We start from the raw sequence: 26,209 nt of genomic DNA, 5'->3' as shown, positions 1-26,209 counted from the left end.
GCCCTGAAGGTATTTTTTGAGTTTTTTTGTCTGAGTGACATATACAACTTTAAAGACTCACAACTCCAAAACTATAGTAAGGAGAGTCAAATGGTAGGTATAATTTGTTAGCAAACATTTTATATTTTTGGAAAATATAAATTGTATTATATTTGGACAATATATAGCTGAGAAACTGCTGATAAAAGGGAATATTTTAATATTTTATAAATATTTCTTATTTAACATTCAATAACTCAGGAAGGAAATAGGGCAGCAGAAAAATTCTTTTTTGGTGATGTTCCCCTATATATAAAAGCTGTTGACCTGCTGCACTGATGTCCCATCAATGATCAATGGTGAACACTGCTCTGTTTCCTGAAGTCCACCACTAGCTCATTGGTCTTACTGATGTGTGCACCTCTTCTCTGTAGGCCGACTCGTTGTTGATGGTGATCAGGGCTACCACCTTTGTGTCATCTACAAATTTGATGATGACAATGGAGCTGTATGTGGACACAGTCATGTGTGTACAGGGAGTACAGGAGAGGACTGAGAGCACAGCCCTATGGAGCTCCGGTGTTAATGGTCAGTGAGAAGGAGATGTTGCTACCAATTTATTTCGATGTTTAGTTGAAAATTTAGTGTCCCCAACTGAGCACGCCAAGCCAGAGGCAACAGTGGCAAAGAAACCAAAACCCCATTAGGTAACCTAATGGAGGAAAATAAACCTTGGGAGAAACCAGGCTCAGTCGGGTATTAGGGTATTAAAAGCTGAGCTATGGTCAACAAACAGCATTACACTATCTGCATACAAACTATTAAAAAACATATTTGTTACTGACGTAACCCTCGTTCCCTGAAGGAGGAAATGGAGACGTTACATTGATACTGACGTATTGGGGTCTTGCCTGGGAGCCCAATCACCATTGAGTGGTAACTAAATGACCTAATGGCCAGTGAGATTTGCATGCTGAGCCACTCCTACCCGGACATACATGTATATAAGGCCGGCTCACAATCACTCATTCATGTTTTGCCGAGGAGCCGAGACAGGGATCCTGGCCATTCAGCAGTAGGCCCTAGTTCAGAGTTGTGGCAGGAGGGACGTAAGGTCTCCGTTCCCTCTTTCAGGGAACAAGGGTTACATCGGTAACTGAGACATTCCCATTCAGTCGGTCACGTTCAACGTTGCTTCAATACTGACTTGGGTTCCCTATGGAAAGCGCCACAGTCACTGAAATGTGTTACGAGTGTCAGAGACAGAGATGCTGGCAAACTGTAGCATGTCCCTTTGGCAACTGCCCTCACACAGTTGTAACCTACCCAGCACCTCATATAAGCCCAAGGAGAATAGTCATCCATACCAACAGGATTGAAGGGACAGTGCTTACTGTGGAGACAGTCATAGCTGATGTTTCTCTTATCGTGATATTTCATGGGGAAGAGTGCTTCTCAATTCCCATATCTTTCAGCCATGACCAACGCTGGGGAAGTGTGCCTAGTCAATATGCTACGAAGGCCAAACCCTGCTGAAGGGAGGTAACGTGTGGTGGATACACATATGGACTGACCCATGGGGCATATGGAAGCGCCCCGCCCCCTTTCCGCCATTTTGGGGGTCTGCCCGCCAGGTAATGGATTCGGACAGAGACTGAAGAAGAGATATTCTGATGATTACTATGTACATAGTTTTCCAAACTCAACTGAACATGAAGTTTTAATCCACCCAAGCCGATCTGAGAAAGCAGCGGCTGGTAAACGTACGCCATTATTTCACCACAGGGTGTCAGTCATGGTCTTGATCGCGATGCTGAAGTGTGAGACACTTGATCAATACGAACCTTTATTTATTTGTATTAAACATGTTGATCACTATTCTGTCATTTTTCATTGTCAGTCATTTTAGTGTATGTTATCAACATGTTTATGCCCAAAACGCTTAATTAATATTCAAGGTAGCCTAGTTGACTGTCATTTTCCTCTACTGTGTGCATCACTGTTTAAGATTAATTCAATATTTAACATTGTTAACATTAAGGCACGTGCCGAGCATTCATTCTACTTAAGAAGGCTGGAATAAAAGCACCAGCGCACACAAACGATCATTTCAATTTTTAGTCAAATTAATTAAAAAATATAAACTCAACAGGTATAAAATATGATCAGTAAGAGAAAAACACTGCTAATGATGATGAGCACTGGACTGCTGCAGGATAGTGGGGAGATATATTTATTATTCAGAATGCACAGGAAATATATTTATAGAAACATTTCAGTGCAAGGTGGTAAAAAGTTCTGCCGTGGCAGCTCGTATGGGTCAACGTTTTTGATATCAGCTTCTCTAAATACCTCAGCTTGGCGCTGGTAGTAAGTTTCTCCCTGTAAGAGGCCTCTTCTCCATTTCTTCTAAGTTTTCTCGTAATTTCTCCGCTTAAACGCCACAATGATAATTCCTCCAGCCGTCTTTCCTGCTCTGATCTCTGTATCGCTCTTACAATATTACCCCTGGCAACCGATAGCGTCGGATCCCGGAATGGTGTACGGGCTCAGACTCCGCCCACGACCATGACGTATCTCCTCATTCTCAATAGGTCAGTATAGTATAGGCTGCAGTATAGTATAGGCATCTAGCCCAGTACAAGGCCTGACCGGCAGGGCATGACTGCCGAAAGATGCTGGAGGAATTCGATTCAGGGTTCAGACGCCTCCCCAGCATCTGACTGCCGAAAGATGCTGCAGGAACTCGATTCAGGGTTCACCAAGTGGGCAACCAACCTGAAGTAGCCACTAGTATCCCCCCACTAGAGGGGAATGGCGCTGTAAGCGAGACACAGAGCCAGCCTTCCTGCACATTACCTGTTTGTACCCAACACCTGGGAAGAAACCGGCTCAACCTGGAGATTGTAGAATCTCGTGAAGATGTTAGGTGTAGACCAGCCTGCATCTCTGCAGATGTCTGCCAGGGCGAAGCAACACCCCAAGAACTCAAGGCACGATTCACTGACAGAAAATGCCTGCAGGTCCTCCATCCTCTTTAAGGAAGTACTCAAAGGGAGCTTTCTGTAGACCAGAAAGGACAAGGCACGGTCTGGGAGGATTCAGCCTCCTGGCGCCTCTCAGGAACCTGATGACTAGGTCATGCTTTCCCACTGACCTACCAACAGCATCATGATGTGCTGCGATGGCAGCAACATACAATATAAAGGTGGAAGGGGACAGCCTCCGCTCCAAACTTTCTTGCAGAAAAAAAAAAGCATAGAGCTGATCGTTCTGCTTGGAAGAACACCACTCAGCAAACAGACTCCACTTCAAAGCATATGCACGCCTAGTAGAGGGAACTCTAGCTTAAGTGATAGTGTCAACCACCACTGGTAGTAGGCCACTTAAGTCCTCCATGTCCCATTCGGAGACCACACATGGAGACTCCAGAAGTCTGGACGCGGGTGCCATATGGTGCCCCATATCTGAGAAAGCAGGTCTTCTTGTTGTAAGGGCACTCTGGCCTGTAGAAAGGCAAGGTCTGACCTGGGACTAAATGTTTGGCAAAAGCTTGGCGTGATGGTCACATGGAGTGTGCCGTGGTGCCATGCCAATCTCAGGACTTGGCCGTGTTCACCATGAAATAAGATTAACTATGTATGTGCTGTTTTTTATTTTAGAAAAATTATTTGCACTAACCACAATCAAGTAGTCAACTATAATGAAATATTTGTAAGTTATGTTAAAAAAACCATCATGGCTTCATTTGAATGGCAATTTTGTTTTGATCACAAAGATTTGTTTGCTTTTATCTTTCATTAATACTTTGCTTTTGCTTTTCAAATCTATTATGACATTGTGCATATGATTAATATTATATTGTGAAATTCTACATAATATAATAATATACTCAATTTCAGAGTGTTTCTAATATGTTTTTTTATGTTGTAGTCATTTTCTCTCTTTCCTCTCCAGCTGTTAACATTGAATTACTTGTGAAATGTTGAGGTTCTTGGTTCATTTTGTAATAACTGCAGTATCTGAAAAACTGATGTTGAGTATAAAATAAACAGTGTAAGAGCCTTTATGCTTTATTTATATGTCTGTTGTAGTTCCACTGTTAGACACCGGGTGGAGTGTGGGTTTAAGGGATATAAGTAGCCAGAGAGGAAGTGAGGTTAGGTGTAATGAGGGAAGCAAACAATTTTTGACTGTGTCAGGAGTGGGTATGAGGAGTACTATGTTTTTGAGCATCGTAACTGTGACAAATAAAGGTGATAAATGCAGTACTGGACTGGAAGCGTCATGTTTTGGATCCACGCGTCAGATAACCCTACAACACCTCTAGCCTAAGTGACAAGATGGTCCTTTGTCGCTTCAAACAGCTTGCTAATTATTATGCAAATACACACTGAAGAACGATTAACATTTGTGCACATAAACATCACAACAGACAGACAGATATAATTAAAACATGGATGATATTTATTGTTGAATTACATTAGTTGTGAATGAAAATACTGAATTATAATTTAGTGAAGATGATCCTTAAATCTAGTACATAGCGAGAGTATTACAAGGCTTTACAATGACAGTGTTTTTTACTTTGGTTTGACCACAATATCCATGAATCCGTGCACCTGAGTGAGCTGACGGCAGTCCATCGATGCCAGGAGCTTCTGAGAGCCGGAGACGGTGGGAACAAACTTCTCCATCAGTGTAACCGTCGCAAGCTTCTCCACATCACTGACACACAGAAAGACAATATCAACTCTCTGGAAGATGTTCACTCTTTAAATATCATATTTAATGCAGTACAATCTATGTTTCTGAACCAATCTAAAGTGCATGAACACGTCACAGCTGAAATTAAACTGCTGTTAAACACTGAAAGTCTTACCCATGCGTGATCGTTCTGACGCTCTGCATTCCCAATCCCTCTATACGGAACAAAACGTTCTTCAACACTTGTGACAGCGGGTTCAGGAACGTGATCTTGACTGTCAACTCTTTCCCCACCACAGCGTCCTCCAGAGGCTGAAACAGCACAAACACAATCAATGATGGAGAGTTTCTTTTTGTGAAGAACTGAATTCACCTGTAGTGTTTCGATTTAAGTAAAGGCAAAGGTAAAACACTTTTATGAATAGACAGAAACTAGGGACACAAAACATGCAAATCATTTTTTTTTTTTTCTGTTTTTAACGGAGCATCGCTACACAAAGTTGATTTTCTCTCTTCTGCAACTCTCAAATCTCATTAGCACTCAAATACGACGCCTTTAGATGCTTCACCAGGTTGAGCATCAACACTAAACGCAATGCGTAACTGACAGATTTAATATGCAAAATAGAGAATGAGATTTGAGATCTAAGACAGAGAGGATAAATCTATTCTGTTCCTTACTCTAAGCATCATATGACTTCAGAAGTCTTGGAATATAGTGTGAGTCAGAATATACTGCACTACTATGATACTTTACAGTAACAATCTAACTGCAACCAAATGCACGAAACATAAAAACATTGTGCGTGTTACACGTGACAAATAAAGACTAGAGGCTCATTGACGTACAGTGATGATGAGGTCTGGCGTGCGCAGTCTGAAGTTGAACTGTGTGGCCAGAATCTGTTTGGTCTGATTGACCCGTCCGGTGACCGCAAGCAGCAGAGCGCCCTGATCCACCAGATGATTCACATACTCCCTATACTGCAGAGTCCAGGGAATAGTCTTGGCTGAAGAGAGACCAGGGAACATGGCATTAATGACAACGATAAAAAAAACTGCATTTTGCACTGTAGTTTTGGAGCAGACTGCTATGAAGAGTAACTAAAACGTTTATAAAATACCTCATTATATATATATATATATATATATATATATATATATATATATATATATATATATATATATATATATATATATATATATATATATATATATATATATATATATATATATATATATATTAGGGATGCAACAATACAGTTAGTCCACGGTTCAATACATACCTCGGTTTTTACCCACAGTTTTCGGTTAGGTTCGGTTCTGATGGCTTGTCACATACATTTTTTGTTATTCTATTCTTAGGCGACAGGAACCGCAAGAGGTTAAAGAGAAAAAAGACTATTTTTGTATTGCAATACTCTTTCTTTATTTTACTAAAAATAATTGAAAAACCTTACTTAAACTTAAAACTTTACTTAAAAAAAAAACCCTTGTACACATTCCTAGTGTATTGGATAATATAAAATAAATATATATAAAGATTTACACTGGCAGCTCAGAGCTGTACAGCAGCATTTAAGTATGAAATTGAATGAATGAATGTAAAAATAAAACACTACACAGACTTCACTATAAAATATACATTGATTCTTATTAAAGCTGCTGTATTCGTTTTTCAGTCAAGAGCAGTGAGTGATTTTCTCTTTGTCTTTTGTTGTTGTATTAACATTAAAGGGATAGTTCACTCAAAAATGAAAATTCTGTCATCGAGAAATGAATACAGGTTTGGAACAATATTAGAGTGAGTAAATAATGACATAATTTTATAGGTGAACTGTCCCTTTAAGAATCGCGTGTTCACTACTGCACTGTCAATTTAAGACCTCCGTGCATCTAATATACAGACACGATTGCGATTTTACATTCACTTTAGACATAACCGACTGTGTTTATGTTAACCTTGTGTGTATTTGACAGTATTAGCGCAGTAAGACGAATACAGTAAGACGAATCCAATAATCACGTGTTTGACAGGCTTTTAGTGCGCGCTCTGAAAAGCGCATATTAAAACCGCACACGCGAATGAAACCGGCAAGGCTGTAAAACGCATGCAAATAATGAGCTTTCGTGATTGTGAATAACTATAGTGTTCTGTGAGTATAACTCTACCACTAACCTGTGATGTGAATGTATGTCGCGTTGTTCAGTATTGGGATGGAGGCAAATTATAGAATTTGTAGAGAAATAATTAATTAAATGCGAAACCGAAAAAAACGCAATTCACAAGCGCGTATTGAACCGTGAATGCCGTACCGAACGGTTCAATATTATATTGAGAATTGTGGCATCCCTAATGTATATATATATATATATATATATATATATATATATATATATATATATATATATATATATATATATATATATATATATATATATATATATATATATATATATATATATATCAAATTCCACTCACTCTCTTGTGGTTTGAGGTTGACAGGAATCCGGTCCTTCTTTATGGTGGCTTTCAGCACTCCGGTGTAGTACATGACCATCACCTCATACAGAAGACTGGCCGTGCGCTGCTTTGAGCTCTTGTTCTTCAGGACGATGTTGAGTTTGGCATCTCCACCGATACGAGGTCCTGCCCCGTCCATGACGATCTCAATGCTCACATCATTGTCGGTGGGCGATGGGTACGTAGTCGGCCTGGAGCCGAATTGACTAGCCGTTTCGACAGCAATGCGTTCCTCCTCCGAACCTGACAAATAGGAAGATAAATAATGAGGAATGAGTGTGAGAAGCGGCATTTTATTTGGTCTGTTCCAAATACTAGAAGATTAAGGAAAATAGTCAGATGCCATGGTATAACAAGCACACTCGGATCCTCAAGAAAGCAGCCCGAAAATTGAAGCGCAGCTGGAACAAAACTAAAGCAGAAGTATTTCACATTTCGTGGAAGGAAAGTGTTATTGCATATAGAAAGAAACTGCCAGATCTGCTTACTTTGACTCTCTTATAAGAGAACAAACACAACCTTGGGTAGTTATTTGATACAGTGGTTAAATTAACGAGAAATAGAGCTTCATTTACATTTACATTTACATTTACATTTACGCATTTGGCAGACGCTTTTATCCAAAGCGACTTACAGTGCACTTATTACTTATACTTCAGATGTTGCAAACAGCACAGGAGTAATGACTTTATGAATATCTTTACTTGCAAGATTGATACTATTAGAGAGAACCTATTTATAGGTATTAGACCCTATACCCACTAATCTACTTAAAATATTACACACAAATACTTTCTTAATATTATTAATGCATCATTGTCATTAGGATATGCACAGAAAACTTTTAAGCTGGCTGTTATTAAACCAACATTTTTCTTTAAAAAAAAAAAGATTTGTATCTCTGTATTAGTATTACTCGATCTAAGAGCTGCATTCGGTACTATTGACCACAAAATTATTTTAAATAGACTCGAAAGTTATGTTGGCATTAGTGGAATTGCATGGGCATGGTATCGATCACAAGTTCAGTATGGAGTACCGCAAGGCTCAGTACTAGGACCATTGCTTTTCACCCTGTACATCTTATTAGATATAATTAGGAAGCATGGCATTAGCTTTCACGGTTACGTTGATGATACTCAGCTCTATATTTCTTAACGAAGAAATTTCTTGCTCTATATTTATTGGGTGTGCTCTTTGATACCAATCTTTCATTTGAAAGCCACGTTTCTAGCATCCGTAAAACCGTATATAAAAATATCTAAATTATGACAAATGCTCTCAATGACAAATGCTGAACAGTTAGTTCATGCGATCATGCCCACAAGGTTAGATTATTGTAATGCTCTACTGGGTGGTTGCCCTGCTCGCTTAGTAAACAAACTCCAGCTGGTCCAAAACACAGCAGCTCGAGTTCTTACTAGAACCAGGAAGTATGACCATATTAGCCCAGTTCTGTCAACACTGCACTGGCTGCCTATTAAACATCGCATACATTTTAAAATCTTGCTTATTACTTACAAAGTACTAAATGGTTTAGCTCCCCAATACTTGAGCGAGCTCTTAACACATTATACTCCATCACGTCTACTGCGCTCTCTAAACTCTGGCCAGTTGATCATACAGAGAATATCGAAATCAACTGCAGGCGGTCGATACTTTTCCTACTTAGCACCTAAACTCTGGAACAGTCTTCCTAGCATTGTTCAGTAGGCAAACACAGTTTAAAAACAAATCTCTTTAAAAAGATGCTTTAGTTGTATTACCCTCTGGGTATTTGTAGAGGTGCGTGATGTCCATGCGCTCTTCCGATCCTACAGCTTTGGTACTGATGCGCTGGCCGATGGTGTTCTTCTCCACACTGACCTGACTGAAACTGCCATCGGGTTTCTTCTGCCAGTAGATTCTATCACTGTTCACCTGAGACACAGTGAAACGAGTTCAGTAGATGTTCTCAGCAGTGTTAATTTTGACAGCAAATTTTGATTTAGTTTTAGTCATAGTCTTTTGACTAAAATGCCATTTAGTTTTAGTCATATTTTAGTCACCTGAATTGTTTTTAGTTTTAGTCGACTAAATATCATAAGATTTTAGTCGACTAAATCTACAGTAGATTTAGTGGACTAAAATCTAATGAGTTTAGTTCAATTGTAATACATTAAGCATTTAAGCATTACATAACCGACTGTCACTTGAACTGACATTTTGACATCATTTTGTTTTTGACATTAAAAATACATGAAAGAGCTCAATTCACTTTTTTGTTTGTTTTTTTAAAAAACATCTATATAGTTTTTATAACTTTGTATTTCTGTTTTAGTTAGTAGGCCATATCAGGTTAAGCTAAAGCTTCAAATAAGTGTTTTTTTTTTTTTTTTCAGTTAACATTTATTTAAATTCAAGTAATGAAGATTTTTTTGAATGGTTTTAGTGAACAGCAGAAATGCAGCCGTTTCCCCAGTACTCACATAACCTAATACATAATACTTAAAGACTTAAGGCTATTCATTTTCAAACTTGCATTTCATATTTTAATCTGGACTAAATTACATGCCCATGATATTGTTTGAATATGTTCTGACTGTTGTTCAATCACACACTTTACAAGGCTCCAGTATTTAACATTAGTTCATTCATTAACAAACTGACAATGTAAAATACTTCTAAAGCATGTATTAATCTTAGTTAAATGTACATTTCAGCAAACCTATTGTTCTTTATAATACTTTTGCACTTAAATCTGTTTTAAATATTTGTTTACTTTATACATTTGTGTGTATTGCTTTATTGTATTTAAATGTTTGGTTCTTTTGTTATAAGAAAGTGATTTAACCTGTTGTAGTATGACAACACTTTTTTGCAACTTATTTCAATATCGTGACAATACCGTATACCGCGATAAAAACTTCAGTAATTAATCGCAACATGAAAGTTTGATACCGGCACATGCCTACATCCAACACTAGTTTTTATTTAGTTATTGTCTCATTTTCGTCAGTGAAAAAAGTTTGTTGTTTGTAAAAATTATTCGTCAACGAAATTAACACTGGTTCTCAGAGATAAATCTGAATAAAGTGCTCAGAATGAATCATCAGTTCAGCAAATGAGGGTCAAATGAAAGCACTTACCTCGGCAAAGACAAATGGAGTGTCGAATTTCAGGTTGACTTGTCCGTTGCGGACCGCGGTTACGGGTGAGGGACCGCAGCGATACGAACCCTGGCTGATCTCCTGAGGGGTCGCGTCCACCACCTGCCATCCACCATTACCTGCCGGCAGGTCTGGACGGGACATCCACGACTCGTTCCACACGTGGAAGTTCCTACACAGAAAGAGAGTTTATTGGCAGGCGGGAATTTACTAGTGATGCACCGTTCATGATTTTACATGGCCGGTTCCGATACCGATTTTTTTTCAAGAAAACTGGCCGATTCCAATACCGATTTTAAAAAATATATATATTTTTACACAATAAAAGAACGAAAGTATACATGAACAAGATGTTTATTTGGTATTTAACAGGCTAAATTGGCTTTTGGCTAATGAAAACAAGTCCGCAATCTGAAATTAACGGGAAATTGAATTGGAAATTAAAAGGCTGAAAGGTGACATTAAAGGCATCAACTGCATATTCTGCAATCCAAACAAAGATGTTACTTAAATCAGCATTTGTTTTTAAATTCAGTGTAAAGAAAAAAAAGTCTTTACCAGTGAAATTAATAAAACCAAAGTATATAATTGTTCCAAAATGTTAAATCAAATAATGTTTAGTGCAACGAAAAAAACTAAGATGCTACAGCAGGTGCTTTTTAAATCAAATTAAGTCAATGTAATTTTAAGGTAAAATAAAGATGATCATACTATAGGCTACAGAACTGATAGTATTTCATTTGTCATTTGTCACAAGTTAGTCTTCGTTATCTACACTTGTACAGGCGCGGAGAGTTCAGCTCGCGCAACTTCAGCTCGCGCAGGAAAGCGGCTCTTCATTCCCATCTCGTCTCTTCCCTCAGTTCTCCAGTTTACGTTTGTAACACACAAGTGACATGTTCGCGATTGATTGCGATATAGGCGTATGTGCACGCGGGTGCACTTCCGTAAAAATCGGCAGAAAAATACAAAGAAAACCGGTTCCGGTTTTTGGCCGGTCAACCGGTGCATCCCTAGAATTTACCCAAAGAAATTTGAATAAAATAGAAGACTAGTCATTCTAATTCATCACATTTGGTAATGTCAGCTTTAGGCCTGTGCCGATATCAAATTTTCGTGTTGCGATTAATTGCTGAAGCTTTTATCGCGGTATACGGTATTATCACGATATTGAAATAAGTTGCAAAAAAGTGGTGTCATACTATAACAGGTTTAATAACTTTCTTATAACAAAAAGAACAAAACATTTAAATGCAATAAAGCAATACACACAGATGTATGAAGTAAACAAATATTTAAAACAGATTAAAGTGCTAAAAAATTATAAAGAACAATAGGTAACACTTTACAATAAGGTCTCACTAGTTAATGCATTAACTTAACAAAGAGCGAATAGCTACATTTCTACAGTTAGCCTATTATTCTTTGATAATGTTAGTTAAAAAAAGCAACTGTTAGTGTTAGCTCAGTTCCATTAAATAATACAGTTACAACTTTTGATTTTAATAATGTGTTATTAAATGCTGAAATGTACATTTAACTAAGATTAATACATGCTTTAGAAGTATTTTTCATTGTCAGTTTGTTAATGAATGAACTAATGTTAAATAATAGAGCCTTATTGTAAAGTGTGCGACTGAATAACAATCAGAACATATTCAAACAATATCTAGGGCATGTCATTTAGTCCTAACATTAGTGCGCGTTCCTCTTTGACGTGTTGTTCATTTTAAACGGTTGATGGGTAAAGTATTCTTAAAATTCATTCTAAAAATCTGTATAATTCGTAAGAAATACTTATTCACGGTATTTTGAAGTGCCCACGATAACAATATTGTGCATGTTCATTGTTGCGGTATATCGCCTTACCGTTTACCGGCACATGTCTAGTCAGCTTTTTTTTAACGTTTATTTAATATGACGTTCGAATCTTATTAAAGCATTATGAACATTTGGGACAGGTCTAAATACAGTTCACAATCTAAAAATCACATTAATCCCAATAATGAAAGGAGCATGTGACAGAGACATTGAGTGATAGATCGTTGTTTTTATCATACCAGACAGAATCGCTGTTCTTGTCTTTAATCAACTCCAGGTTTTCATCAATATAAACATCAGTGGTCAAGGAAAGGTCCGTGTCGTGGGCGGAGCTGAAGTTGGACACACACCGAGTGGGAATACCGAGACATCTCAACACTGAGAGGGAAACAGAATAAATAGATTTACAATTTATGAAATAAATACATGTTGCTAACTTTCCCAGGTTCCTTGCTGTGTCTGCGCCCCCTTGAGGATTGACGGTTATCACAACAAACACGTGTGCAGTGCGCTAGCCAATCATTCTCATCTGATTTGCATATACATATAGCGTAGGTTTTGGCATACTACTTAGCAGACGATTTTATTCAAATGCGCACGACTTATGACACAAAATCACAGGCCGCTGTTATGCACATACCGGATGCCGTGACTCCAGCGTAGACCCAGCACTGGGCGAATTTGACCGGCGTTCCTGCATTCTTGTAATACTGTCTGAGAATGTCTCCGCTGCCGCTCCAGGCGGTGGGCGTCGTCCCGCCTTCATAGCTATCCGACCAATTACCCATCAGCACACCTCGGTCGTCATTGGAGTTCACCTGTCGCAGAGAAGAGGAGGGGAACAGGAGCTTTTTTAGTTCTTGAATCTTGCATCTTTAAGCGATTTCTGAGAAACGCTGTTGAAAGTGGATTAGACAGAACACCACTAGACACTTGTAGCCAATCAGCAGTAAGGGGGGCGTGTCCACTCATGAGGGGCGGTGCCTATGCTGCATAGCGTATTTGTGAATTTGGGGGCGGGCTATCGTGTTTGTTTTGGTGATTTTTTTCAGACAGCGTTTTTCAGCTTGTCTGTTTTTTTCAGCAAGGAAGTGTTAAAGGGTTAGTTCACCCAAAAATGAAAATTGTGTCATTAATTCCTAATTTGATTTTTTTTTGCGCACAAAAACTATTGTCGTCGCATCGTAAAATTATTGTAGAGCCACTGTGGTGAGATGGACTTTGTAACGACGTTTTTAGTGCCTTTTATGGGTCTTGTGAGTGTAAATGTACTGAATGCCAATGGAGGCCTATCTGAAGCCTTTCTCAGCATCAGCTTTACACTAAAATATCTTCATTTGTGTCTGAAGATGAACGGAGGACTGACGGGTGTCCAACCACATGAGGGTGAGGAATTAATGACAGAATTTTCATTTTTGGGTGAACTAACCCTTTAAATCCCTGTCCATGTCTTGTGAATGAGACTCACCAGAGCAGAGATCATCCTGGACACGATCACCGGGTCTCTCCATTCGGTCATCGCGACCCGACTCCTCGACAACAGGAACAGACACGCTTCCAAGACATTCTGCTCAAACTGATGAAACAAACCAAACCATTGCAAAAGCATAATAATAATGATCATAGCAATAACAACAACAATAATAATAATAAGAGCAATAATGTCAATAATAGTAACAGAAATAATAACGTAAATACTACTATTAATAATAATGTAAATAATAATAATAATAAAATAATACTAATAAAAGCAATAAAAATGTAAATGATAATAATATTATTATATTATAATATTATATAACAATAGGAAAATAATTTAAAAATCATTTTAAAAATCAATGTAATAATAATAAAATAAATTATAGTAAACAATAATAATCACAATAATAATAATAATAATAATCACTTTAAAAATAAACATAATACTAATAATAGCAATATTACTACTACTACAACTAAAAATAATAACAATAATGTAAATAATGCTAATAATTGTAATATAATAATAATTTAAATACTACTACTACTAATAATAATAATAACAATAATAATGACTTAAATAACAACAATATTATTAATAATAATATTGTAAATAATGCTAATAACTGTAATAGTAATAATAACTTAAATACTACTACTACTACTACTGCTAATAATAATAATAATGTAAATAACGACAATAATAATATTATTATTAATAATAATAATAATGTAAATAATTCTAATAATAGCAATAAAAAGGCAATAATAACAATAATAGTAATGATAATAATAATGGAAAATAATATTATTAATATATATTAACAATAGCTATATTACAACTACTACAACTAATGATAATAATAAAAATAATGTACATAATAATAATAAAAATAGTTATAATTAATATGTTACAAAAATAATTCAAAAAATAATAATAACAATAAATGGGAAACAATACAAATAATTAAAAATATACTACTACTGCTAATAATAATAATAATTATTATTATTATTTCCATTATTATTATTATTATAATTAAAAATATACTTCTACTACTACTACTACTACTGCTACCACAAATAATAATAATAAATATGCTACTACTGCTACTACTACTACTAATAATAATAATATTAAATAATAATAATAATAAAATGTAGTAGTAGTAGTAGTAGTAGTAGTAGTAGTTGTTGTAGTAGAATAAGTAGTCGCCGTAGTAGTAGTAGTATATAACTACTACTGCTAATAATAATAATAATAACAACAACAATAGTAGTCACTCTCTGTAATGGGATTGTGTGTTTTCGCACCTGGGCAAAATTCCATGTTCTGGCTCCAATTTGCTGCTCGGTTCCGTAATAAATTCTGCCCATGCTGTTGAGAACATACTCTTTCCTTTCCGCCTCATTATCCAAAAACACTGGATCATCTGAGGAAAGAGAGATGGAGGTAGTGTTACCTCACTGCAGCAAGTGAAGACAGAATGAGTGTAACGGCTCGACTCATACCTTCACACCAGGGGTTGAAGAGCACGCACAGGTCGTTCGGGGCGCAGGGGAACAACAGCTTTCCCCTCGGCGAGAAGGACGCGACGGTGATCATGTAGCGGCCGATGGAGGCGGTCGGCAGGGTGTTGACCGACAGCCGGACCCGCTTGTCCTTCTGCTCGACGATCTTCATCTCCCAGCGGCGGTCCTCCAGAACCTCGACTAACGGAACGGAGATGCGGATCCCAGTGGTGACGACAGAACCTGAGGAACGGAGACATTGTGACTTAATGATTTATCTTTAATCAGTGACTCAGAGAATCAGCCGGCTCAGACGGATTAGATCACACAATAACCAGTCCTGGCCCAAATCCAACCACTTCATGACTCACATCCAACAGGAACCAGATTCAAGAGTGACTGGATTCATCTGTCAGATGAATAAAGAGAAGGATAATTGAACTAACCGTCAGAATGTCTCTGTGTGACAGACTCATTTATCCGTCAAACAATGATAATGCCAGATGAAAAACACGCTTTTATTTCTGTAGCCTCTGCATGTGTGTGTTTTATGAGTGACGGTTGAGTTGGCCTACACAAAGACTTTCCAGACAAGAATATTTTTAATATTTACTCGTTCATCTGCGATCTGATTTAAAAGGTGCAGTGTGCAGAGGTGGAAAGTAACGAATTACATTTACTCGCGTTACTGTAATTGAGTACTTTTTCTGTGTACTTCTAGTAGTTTTAAAAATCTGTAATTTTACTTTTACTTAAGTATGTTTTGTTTTAAGTATTGTACTTCGCTACATTTTAAACCACATCCATTACTGAGTAAAATAATTAAATAATACGAAAGTGGGGAAAAAGTGATCCGGAAACGACTTGAAGGGCGGGAGAACGTGCAAAAATCACAAAAAGATGGAGACTGATAAGAAATGTCAGTGATGCAGATCCAGCTGAAAGCGAAACGCCGTCGTGAACCAGTTAGTATGGGAACACTTTGGATATAGAAAAAAAATACGTGTTGTCCTGGAGGATAGGCTATCAAAGTTACAAAAAATGTTGATGCAAATGAGGAAACGCGTAGAACATGTTCGTGTAGATAAAGGTATGTTTTAACTTAAGGCCGAGTGATTTCTGTGATGCAGAGGGAATCCCGGAATCCAGTCACGACAATTAATTTACAGTGTAACGCGAATGTCATGTAAAACAAGCAAACTGATGGATGGATGAATACACCGACGGTAGAGCTGTACAATAAATCAAATCGCGATATGGTCTGTGAACAGTGTTGGGGGTAACGCATTACAAGTAACTTGAGTTACGTAATAATATTACTTTTTCAAGTAACTAGTAAAGTAACGCATTACTTTTCAAATTTACAACAAAATATCTGAGTTACTTTTTCACATTTATTTGACTGACAGCTGTCCTGTCCCCATGTTGAGAAAAGTGAGAGTAAGTGCAGAATGTGTTATTGTAGTTCTAGACTAAATGTGAGCATTTATTCATCTCACTTGCACAATGAAGATTCTGTACTCCTCAAAATTAATAAAATCAGTCAAATGCAAAATCAGAGTACTATGCAAACCTCAAATATATAAATGTTAAATAAAACTAATATTTTTATGCATTTAAATCTACCTTTATTGACCAATGTCGTGCTGCTGACCTTTGATGATTCAGTTAAGCCATGAGCAAAAATTACTAGATTTTTGTTTTTATTGGTAAAACTTTTTTCTCCTGCGTCCTATTCTTCCATTATCCAGAATGGCAACACATTTTTACCTCAGCCTGAGGCCTATTATTTCAATTTTGGTATGAAGAGGTCTTTACATTTGCACAAAAAAATGACTTTTTTTTGCTATTAAAAAACAAAATAAAAAAGCAAGCCCAGCCCAGGTGAGAAAAAGTAACGCTAAAGTAACGTAACACATTACTTTTCTTAAAAAGTAACTAAGTATCTCAATTAGTTACTTTTTAAGAGAGTAACGCTATATTGTAATGCATTACTTTTCAAAGTAACTTTCCCCAACACTGTCTGTGAATATTAAAGCAAAACATTGCTATATAAATAAATGATCTGTTTGTTCTGTCTCTGTGATGAGTGCCGTTTCGTCTACTACATAGCCTACTCAAGTACGCGATGCTCGTGGTGTTTTAACGTCTCACAAACCATATTTGGAACATTTTAAACACCAGGCAAATACACTCTGAAACAGGTTTTCTCAGAAGCAGCTCTTCACTAAAACCCATCAAAATAAACGTTTTTTGAAAATCTCTGTTTTGCAGCACTTTGCCCAAAAATAAAAGGATAAAAGTTTGTTACATTTTATTTAATTACCACCGTTTTGGTCATATATTTGTATAAAAATCATAAAAAGAAAAAATTCATAGGATTCTTAAAAATGTTGATAAGTTGATGATAAAAATAAGTTGTTAATCTAATTCATAACCATTCATTAAATTTGGTTGATTAGACATGTTTTATTGAAATTTTAATAAACAAAACAAATGGTTTCAAGTTTGTTATAATAAATCATTTGTTCAACCAACCAAAAAAAAGTTAATTCATTCATTTAATGCCAATTTAACTGGTGATAATAATAACCATAATTTAATAATACAGTTTATTGATTAAATAATTGTTTAATACCGTGATGCTGTGAAACTCTGATGTTTTCATATGGCGAATATCTCATTCTACCACAACCTTACACAGGAGATTAAAAAAGTAACTCAGTAACTTTTACTCTGAGTACATTTTAAATGAACTACTTTTTACTTTTACTTGAGTACATTTTTAGACCGGTACTTTTACTTGTACTTAAGTAAAATTTCATTGAAGTAATAGTACTTTTACTTGAGTAGAATATTTTGTTACTCTTTCCACCTCTGGCAGTGTGTAAGTTTTAGCGCCATCTAGTGCATAATCCACCGCTCATCCCTCCGTTTCGAAGCACATCGAGTAGCTACGGTGGTCGACACAGGACAAAAATGTCATCGTCTGAGACAGCAGAGAGTAGCTAGGGTTCTGTAGAGGAGTTTGTCCGTTTAGGGCTACCGTAGAAACAAAATGGCAACTGCACTGAACCCGCGGTGTGCGTAGATAGAAACTGATCATTCTAAGGTCATAAAAACATAACGGTTCATTATGTAAGGTCTTCAGAGCCGGCCCAAGGCATAAGCGAACTAAGCGGCTGCTTAGGGCCCCCTTGGCCACCAGGGGGCCCCAGAGAGCACATGAAATGACTTATTGCTGTAAGCTATAAATGTTATTTTATGATGATTGAAATCGCGAAATGGCCTTAAACAATTACTAAATAAACAGCAAAAAGTTACGTTTCCTAATATATGCACGGATTGATTCTGACAGCATTGATTCTGACAGGTTCGCTTGTTAGCCAGGGTTCAAAGTCCAAAGTGCGAGAAAATATGCGCTCTAAAATGTACTCGTCAGTTGCCCGGTAACCATTTTATGAATGGATGGATTGGAGAATGTGATATGGTTTAGTGTGAATATCTTGCTGCATGTTTTGGACGGAGTACAGCATAGCTTCCAGTTTCTCAGTAAATGTTTTTTTCTGTTGTGTTAAGTTGTGTAGCCTACATTTTGGAAGTTGTATTTAACAAATTAAAAGGTTCTTTCTACACAGTCGAATGGAATGCAAACATTTTTTATTTTATTTCCGCCAAAATAAAAGCTCTGTTTAATGTTTGAAATAAATCAACATTTCTTGTTTTAAAAAAAAGTATTTTCGGCTCACCAAGGCTGTATTTATTTGATTTAAAATACAGTAAAAACAGTAATATTGTGAAATGATGTTATAATGTAAATCAGCTGTTTTCTATGTGAATATATAGTAAAGTGTAATTTATTCCTGTGATCAAAGCTGAATTTATCATCATTACTCCAGTCTTCAGTGTCACATGATCCTTCACAAATCACTCTCATATGATGATTTGATGCTTAACAAACATTTATGATTATCAGTGTTAAAAACAGTTGTGTACAATATTTTTTGTATTTTTGAAAGCTTTCTATTTCAGAGAAATGCTGTTCTTTTGAACCTTCTATTCATCAAAGAGTCCTGGGGGAAAGTGAGCATATTCAGCATAAGAGACTACTTAAAAGAATAAAAATAAATTAAAAATAAATAAAAACATTCATATCCCAGTCTGAACTGTAGTACTGTAAGGCTTTGAATATTAACACCTGACCACTCTTGTGGGTTTGCTACTGAATTAAAAACCGTATAAGAGTAAAAACATGACAGCCAGACATGATGTAACCAACACAGCTACAACTACTAACATTGATACTGGGTGTGCGCATTATCAATAATTGACAATAGTCAATTGTTTTGGTGGCGCCGAGGGGCCCTCAAATAAAATTCTGCTTAGGGCCCCATAAGGGCTTGGGCCGGCCCTGAAGGTCTTTATACACCACTGAAAACATAGTTGTGTATATTACATTGCATTTCTGTCATTAGGTCCTCATAAATATTACACACTGCACCTTTAACTTGGATTTCCATCTAATTCAGGTTGTTCTGCTGCTGGTTTTAATGGGGTTTCTGATTTAAGGTGTGAGAGAAGTGTCACTCAACACCTCTTGTCATCCAGTTATGGAAAGTTACAGGTGCTTCCAGTGAGAATGAGGTATCGCAGTAATGGGGAAACAAAATGAGCTAAACAAACAAACAGTAAGAGGGAATCCAGGCAAGCCCGAACTCGAGTCTGTCGTCCGCAGAGATTGTTTGTGTCAGATTAACCCTTAATCGTCCCTCAGGGTTTACGTTTGAGTCCCTTGTGCTCAGATAGACCCCAAACTTTTACAGAGCGATTGCATAAGGAAATATAATTTTTTTATATGGAAAACTATATATAATTTTTTTTATTTACTTCTCAACTATACATTTATGCTGTGTTTTTGTGGGTATTTGGTAGTTTTTTACCTATTTACTGCACAAATACTTAACTATGTCATAAATTGGCTCATTAAAAATTATTTTTTTATGAAAAAATCACTTGAATGATGATCTTAAATAAATATAAATAGTTTTTGGACATTGCTCTATGTGTTAGGGATAGAATACCGCCATCTGTAGGTTTGTGGAAAAACTTTAGGAATTATAGTTAAAGAGAAAGAGAGTGCAATGACCACATTATCCAATAGAGGTCCATAGGGAAGTTATGCAGAAGTTAAGCTGCCGTTCATCTTTCTTTTATTTGCCCTTTTCTCTCTCTTTCTCATGATTGTTCCATTTGTGCTCTAGAATTTGTCCTTCAATTATGTATGGATTTTTTTCAGATTTATGCCAGTTTTGTTGATTTTATTTGCCAGTTTCTATAAAAAAAGCTCTCTGTTGCAGTCACACACATGTGTGTGTTTGTGTGTGTGTGTGTGTGTGTGTGCGTGTGTGTATGAGACAGAAAGTTCGTTCCACTTTGTGTTTATGCTCTAGGACCAGATCTTGATATAAATGTGGACATTTTCAGATTTATACTGGATTTAGTTGATTTTTTTTTACAAACAAAGTGAAAAAAAAGCATTTTTTACATTTTCCCATTCATTGCCAAAATCCAAAAAAATGCTCCAGACACCTGTGTGTGTGTGTGTGTGTGTGTGTGTGTGTGTGTGTGTGTGTGTGTGTGTGTGTGTGTGTGTGTGTGTGTGTGTGTGTGTGTGTGTGTGTGTGTGTGTGTGTGTGTGTGTGTGTGTGTGTGTGTGTGTGTGTGTGTGTGTGTGTGTGAACATGCTTGTTCCATATTGCATTTGTGCTCTAGTATTAGTACTTCATTTATGTATGAAAATCTTTCAGATTTATGCCAGTTTTGTTGATTTTATTTGCCAATTTCAATAAAAATACTCTCTGTTGCAGTCACACACATGTGTGTATTTGTGTGTGTGTGTGTGTGTGTGTACGTGTGTGTGTATGAGATAGAAAATTTGTTCTACTTTGTGTTTATGCTCTAGGACCAGATCTTGATATAAATGTGGAAATTTTCAGATTTATACTGGATTTAGTAAAAAAAAATTGACAAAAAAAGTGCTTTTTTTTTTTTTTTACACTTTCCCATTCATTTTCAATGTGGGGTCAATCTGACCCCGAGGGACTTAAACGGTAAATTTTTAGAACAACCAAATCAAGCCCAGATTTTTTGTGCATGTTTAGATAGATTATTTAGGAAAAGTTACCGAGTCTCATGGCCCTGAGATGAAGGGAACACTTTTAAAAAATGGAGGAAAAGTCCAGTGGGGTCAGCTGGAGCCCAAGGGCCGATTAAGGGTTAAGCACAGTTGAAGTGAGCTGGAGCGGATGAATAATGATCTCGAACACACTCACTCAGCTGCAGTTGCAGGTTGTCTGATTTGGGGTTGAACGGTCTGGAGAGCTCGACCCACATCTGGAAGGTCTGTCCTCTGCGGACGATCAGGTTTTCGCTGAAGTAAGAGCCCGTGCGATGCTCGCGTCGGTTCGGCCCGTCCTTGGATTTCAGGAGGTCGACGGAGCGCACCATCAGAAGCGTGTCTGAGGAAGAGAGAGAGCACAGGTTTAGACGTAACGAATCAATAAAAGCAAAGGACTGAAGTCGGAAATCTTCCTTCTCACCTAAAGCAGCAGGTGCTGCAGATGGAGTAACAGACGGGGTTGCAGGCGCAGATGGGCTGGCAGATGCAGATGCAGATGTGGGTATGGATGATGCAGATGTGGGTATGGATGATGCAGATGTGGGTATGGATGATGCAGATGTGGTCGTAGGCACAGCTGCAGATGCGCTGGCATCTCTGGTTGGGTTTGAGCTAGACATTTCTACAATCGGCTGAAAAATCAAGAGAAAAATCCCTAAATATGCTTTATCAAAAACAAATACATGAATAAAAATGTAAACAATCAATACATAAATACAATTCTAATAAATACTTATATTAATTCATGAATTAAAAAAAAAAAATCAGACAAAATATACTCATTAAAAAAAACACAATAAATTAATATTCAATACAAAAATAAAAAATAAAAACATTTTAATAAATACAATAAAAATAATTCGCAATTCTTATAAATATGAAATAACACGTTAATAAATAAATAATTCAAATAAACAAAACAAATAAATATATAAAAAATATAATTCTAACAAATAAATGAAATTCTAATATATATACACTGTGTGTGTGTGTGTGTGTGTGTGTGTGTGTGTGTGTGTGTGTGTGTGTGTGTGTGTGTGTGTGTGTGTGTGTGTGTGTGTGTGTGTGTGTGTGTCTGTCTGTCTGTCTGTCTGTCTGTCTGTCTCTGTGTGTGTGTGTGTGTGTGTGTGTGTGTGTGTGTGTGTGTGTGTGTGTGTGTGTGTGTGTGTGTGTGTGTGTGTGTGTGTGTGTGTGTGTGTGTGTGTCTGTCTCTCTGTGTGTCTGTCTGTGTGTGTGTGTCTGTCTGTCATGATGGCATGGTCTACTTCTCTATTAAACTCAAACAGAGATTAATGACAAGCTCTGCGTCCTCAGTGACTATTTTAATTGTGCAATTATTAAATCATTAGTTTCTTGCTCGCCTGACACCATCACCTCCCACACTGAACGCTGAACCAGTGGCGGTTCTAGGGGGGTGGCCAGGGGGGCCGGTGCCCCCGTGTCAACAAGCCTGGCCCCCCCTCTGGCCCCCGTAAATTTGGAATCACATCGCACCAAACAATGTTCTGAAACTGGTTGCAATGTGCGTTTTTTGCTGTGGCGGTGTGTGATGAAAAGAGCACTTTATTGTGTCATAACCAATAACCAATGCAGAGAAGCAATGAGGAGGCTGCGCGCTGTGGCGCGCAAGTGATGTCTGTTTATGAATGATTCGTCACTCAGTCTGCATTCGCTCAAATAGTTGTAAAACGCGGGCTATAGCGGTTGCTACGCTCTTGATTATAGATAAAATAAGCTCTCTTTATACACGTTGTGTTGAATGTAACTGCACCCTTACGCAGCAGAGATAGCTACTGGAGATTAATTTTACTGACTTGACGACTTTGAATTCCATTCAGTCATTTCGTTCATTTACTGGTAGTTAAAATATATTTTTTCAATGGCTAATTTCTCCGAACATGTCCACATATGTAATCTTTGATCATATTCCGAATTAGGAAGATGCAGCCAAAGATAAATTATGACCAACGCAATGAAAGAACCGTTCATGTGCGAATATGACAGAGATAGGCATACCCGAGAAAAGATACAGAATAATGTAATTTCAGTCTTGTTCACATATAGCGAGAAATAATATTATTTTATCCAATTGTCCAGTGTTGCTTATAGAGTATTAGATGTTTGTTTTGATGTCTATGCTAACTTTGCGAAGAGTCTGCTAACAGAGAGCAGGTAGGCTACAAAACATGTAAAATAAATGGTTTAGTTTTACTTTTATAAATTGAGCATGCATAATCATATTACAGATACATTACTTTTCAAATAAATAAATGAACTTGAAATGATTTTACTTCACGTGTAGAGACTGCAGATCGAGTGATACAGTACATGGCCAAATAAAAGACTTTCAATAATCTGGGAATAAAATAAAGGGTTAGTTCCCCCTAAAAGAAAATAAAAACACCTAATGTAACTCACCCTCGTGTTGTTCCAAAACCTGTATTGTTAGAATGTCGTTAACCAAACCATTTCAGTGCCAGAATGTCCATAAAATTCAAGATATGCGGCAGAAATGCCCCTGTTTGAGTTTTAGACTCAGAGCGTTTTTACACTGGGCACGTTTGTTGTGGTCCGCGTCAGAGCGCGTTCTACACCGCGAATACACCGCAGGCTCCCTCTCGCTCGTATCCAAGGTAAATCATCAACACTATCATCCCTTACACATGTGTTGTATTGAACTAAATACACCGTCATCTGATAAAATGCATGCGCAGGTTACTTTTCTTGCGCACCCGAGTCTTAATCTTATAATATATAATACAGTCTTATGTATCCTGTTTATATATATATATATATATATATATTAACAAAAGTACATATTTTGAATAGGCTATCATAATGTTTATAGTTATTTTATGTTTATTTCCATTTGTTTAGCTACGCATTTGTGTTGCCTCTATCCAAAAAAATACATATACAATGGTTATTAGCAGTTGTGTACTTTGTTTTTGATTCATTATTGCATTAAATATTATTATATTGGATCTAACTATAATTACCCAGTTGTGAATCATATGACCAGTGGATCGTCCGTGGGTGGCCAGAAAACATTTATTATAAACCAGCGGCTCGGTAGCGGACCACTGTCGGAAAAGTGGTGGCTGCCGCCGGTGGTCCGCTAGGAAAACGATGAGCAAAATGCCAGCGGGCCGCCAACTTTGCCTCCAGTGGTCCGCCACAGGCCCGCTAGTCGTATTAGCTTGTTGCTTTCAAATTCCCATGAATCGCAGCACAGCTCGAGCGCAATTTGCGCAACCGAGCTCAGACTACCTCCTTCAGGCAGTCTCGAATTCAGTTCCCCTGAGCTCAGCTCACCCGGGTCCGCATGACAACTTTCACATTACCAATTATTCAAACTAAACTGCCAGTGTGAAAACGCCCTCACATTTACATCATGATATAGACTAAGCAATAGGCCTATAACATGAGTAACGAGTGCAATATCACACAAGTTCTGTTTTTCTACCCAGAATAGCATGAGTGCAAATGCGATAGGCCTACTGATCTTATACAACAGTTTAATAAAATAAATAAGTTAATATTGTGTTCAACATAAGAAAGTCCTATTTGGAACGACATGGGGGTGAGTAAATGGTGATAGAATTTTCAGGTGAACTACCTAATTATCTACTGGTTAAGATAAATGTTAACGTGTGCCCCCTAAAAGCACAAGTGGCCCCTGCCTGGCCCCCATAGTTACCGTGGTCTAGAACCGCCACTGCGCTGAACGCAGAGTCATTATCACACACTTCACTAACACTGCCAACAAAGACGCCACTTACACTCACACTCACACACACACCTTAATAACAACCTATTAAACCTCACAATGACACACGATCCCTGCAGTCACTGACTCAACCTCACAGCTGATCGTGCATATTTAAATATAATGCATATATGAAAATATGTTTAAAATGCGCCTCAGATTCAGACATGAATTGTGGTTTCTAGTTATGATGGATTTCTGAGCTACAGGTGCGTCCAGTGAGAATGAGAACGAGGTATTGCAAGAATGGAGAAACAAAATGAGCTAAACAAATGAAAATATGTTAATTAAAGGTTATGATATTTTAAATGATCCTGTTTTAACTAAGCTGCACACTTGGACAAACCCAGCGGTTGGGTTAAATGTTTGAAATGTTTTATTTAACTCGACTATTGTTTAAAAATCACTGTATTGCTTGCTTAAAATTGACCCAAAGCATGCCAGAAATGATAATAAATTGCTTATTAATAAATGTTCACCTTTTGATTATTATTGTTTCCTCTAGTAATTTTTTTTAAACTATTTTGGGTTCATTTTAAGCCAGCCATATAGTCATTTTTAAAACAACAGTTGGGTAAAATAAAACTGCCCTGCACATTGGGCAAACATTTAACCCAACAGCTGGATTTGTCCATTTTTAACCAAACTTGTGTTGCTTTAACCCAGCGGTTGGGTTAAACTCTTGTACTAAGCATGTTATAAAGGCTGTCATTTTTTAACATAAACAAATGCACAATGTAATGCAATAATGCTGCGTTTCAGTTGAGTGAAGTGTTGATGTGTGTGATGTGTGTGTGTGTGTGTAGTGAGAGTTGATGGTTACCTGTGTCTCTGACGGAGCGTCTGCTGTCGTGCTGATGAACTCTGGGAAGGTTTGGCTCTTATTTAAGCGCGACGCCACTCCTTCATCACTCCTGAGGCGGCGACACTTACAGTCAGAGACAGCTGGAAATAAAGGCACTTCTTCCTTCTCTCGTTCAAGGGGAAACATTCAGGGAAAATCATCCTGAATCACGGATCGGCAGACTAAAATCTGTGAATCACCAAAGCCAATTAATTCATACAAAAGACATAAAAATGAACAAATTCCT

The 26,209-nt window shown here is 37.3% G+C and overlaps 1 protein-coding gene across 1 annotated transcript; it reads right to left on the bottom strand.

The window, feature by feature from the left end:
* Window positions 1-4,424: 4,424 nt before the first annotated feature.
* tgm1l4 (transglutaminase 1 like 4) lies at window positions 4,425-25,971 on the bottom strand. Its single transcript, XM_079802616.1, has 14 exons — window positions 25,942-25,971; window positions 21,771-21,981; window positions 21,504-21,689; window positions 15,172-15,414; window positions 14,974-15,092; window positions 13,649-13,756; window positions 12,821-12,998; window positions 12,420-12,558; window positions 10,339-10,531; window positions 8,977-9,130; window positions 7,169-7,453; window positions 5,536-5,696; window positions 4,862-4,998; window positions 4,425-4,707 (listed from the first exon to the last, which is right to left on the bottom strand). Exons 2-14 carry the CDS (start codon window positions 21,967-21,969, stop codon window positions 4,563-4,565), a joined length of 2,247 nt encoding a protein of 748 aa, XP_079658742.1. The 5' UTR covers window positions 21,970-21,981; window positions 25,942-25,971; the 3' UTR covers window positions 4,425-4,562.
* Between the last annotated feature and the right edge of the window lie 238 nt (window positions 25,972-26,209).

This window comes from Gobio gobio, assembly GCF_949357685.1.
Source record: "Gobio gobio genome assembly, chromosome: 21".
NCBI classification, from domain to species: Eukaryota; Metazoa; Chordata; class Actinopteri; order Cypriniformes; family Gobionidae; genus Gobio; species Gobio gobio.
Note: the sequence above shows the minus strand (reverse complement) of the source record. Positions and strands in the feature narration are given on the sequence as shown.

What these genes read in the sequence shown, in the direction of transcription:
- tgm1l4 (XM_079802616.1), bottom strand. Translation starts at nt 21,969, where the DNA reads ATGTCTAGCTCAAACCCAACCAGAGATGCCAGCGCATCTGCAGCTGTG. An exon ending in TGCAGCACCTGCTGCTTTAG is followed by an intron (nt 21,690 to 21,770) that starts GTGAGAAGGAAG and finishes TCTCTTCCTCAG; the next exon opens with ACACGCTTCTGATGGTGCGC. An exon ending in CTTCAACCCCTGGTGTGAAG is followed by an intron (nt 15,093 to 15,171) that starts GTATGAGTCGAG and finishes CTCTTTCCTCAG; the next exon opens with ATGATCCAGTGTTTTTGGAT.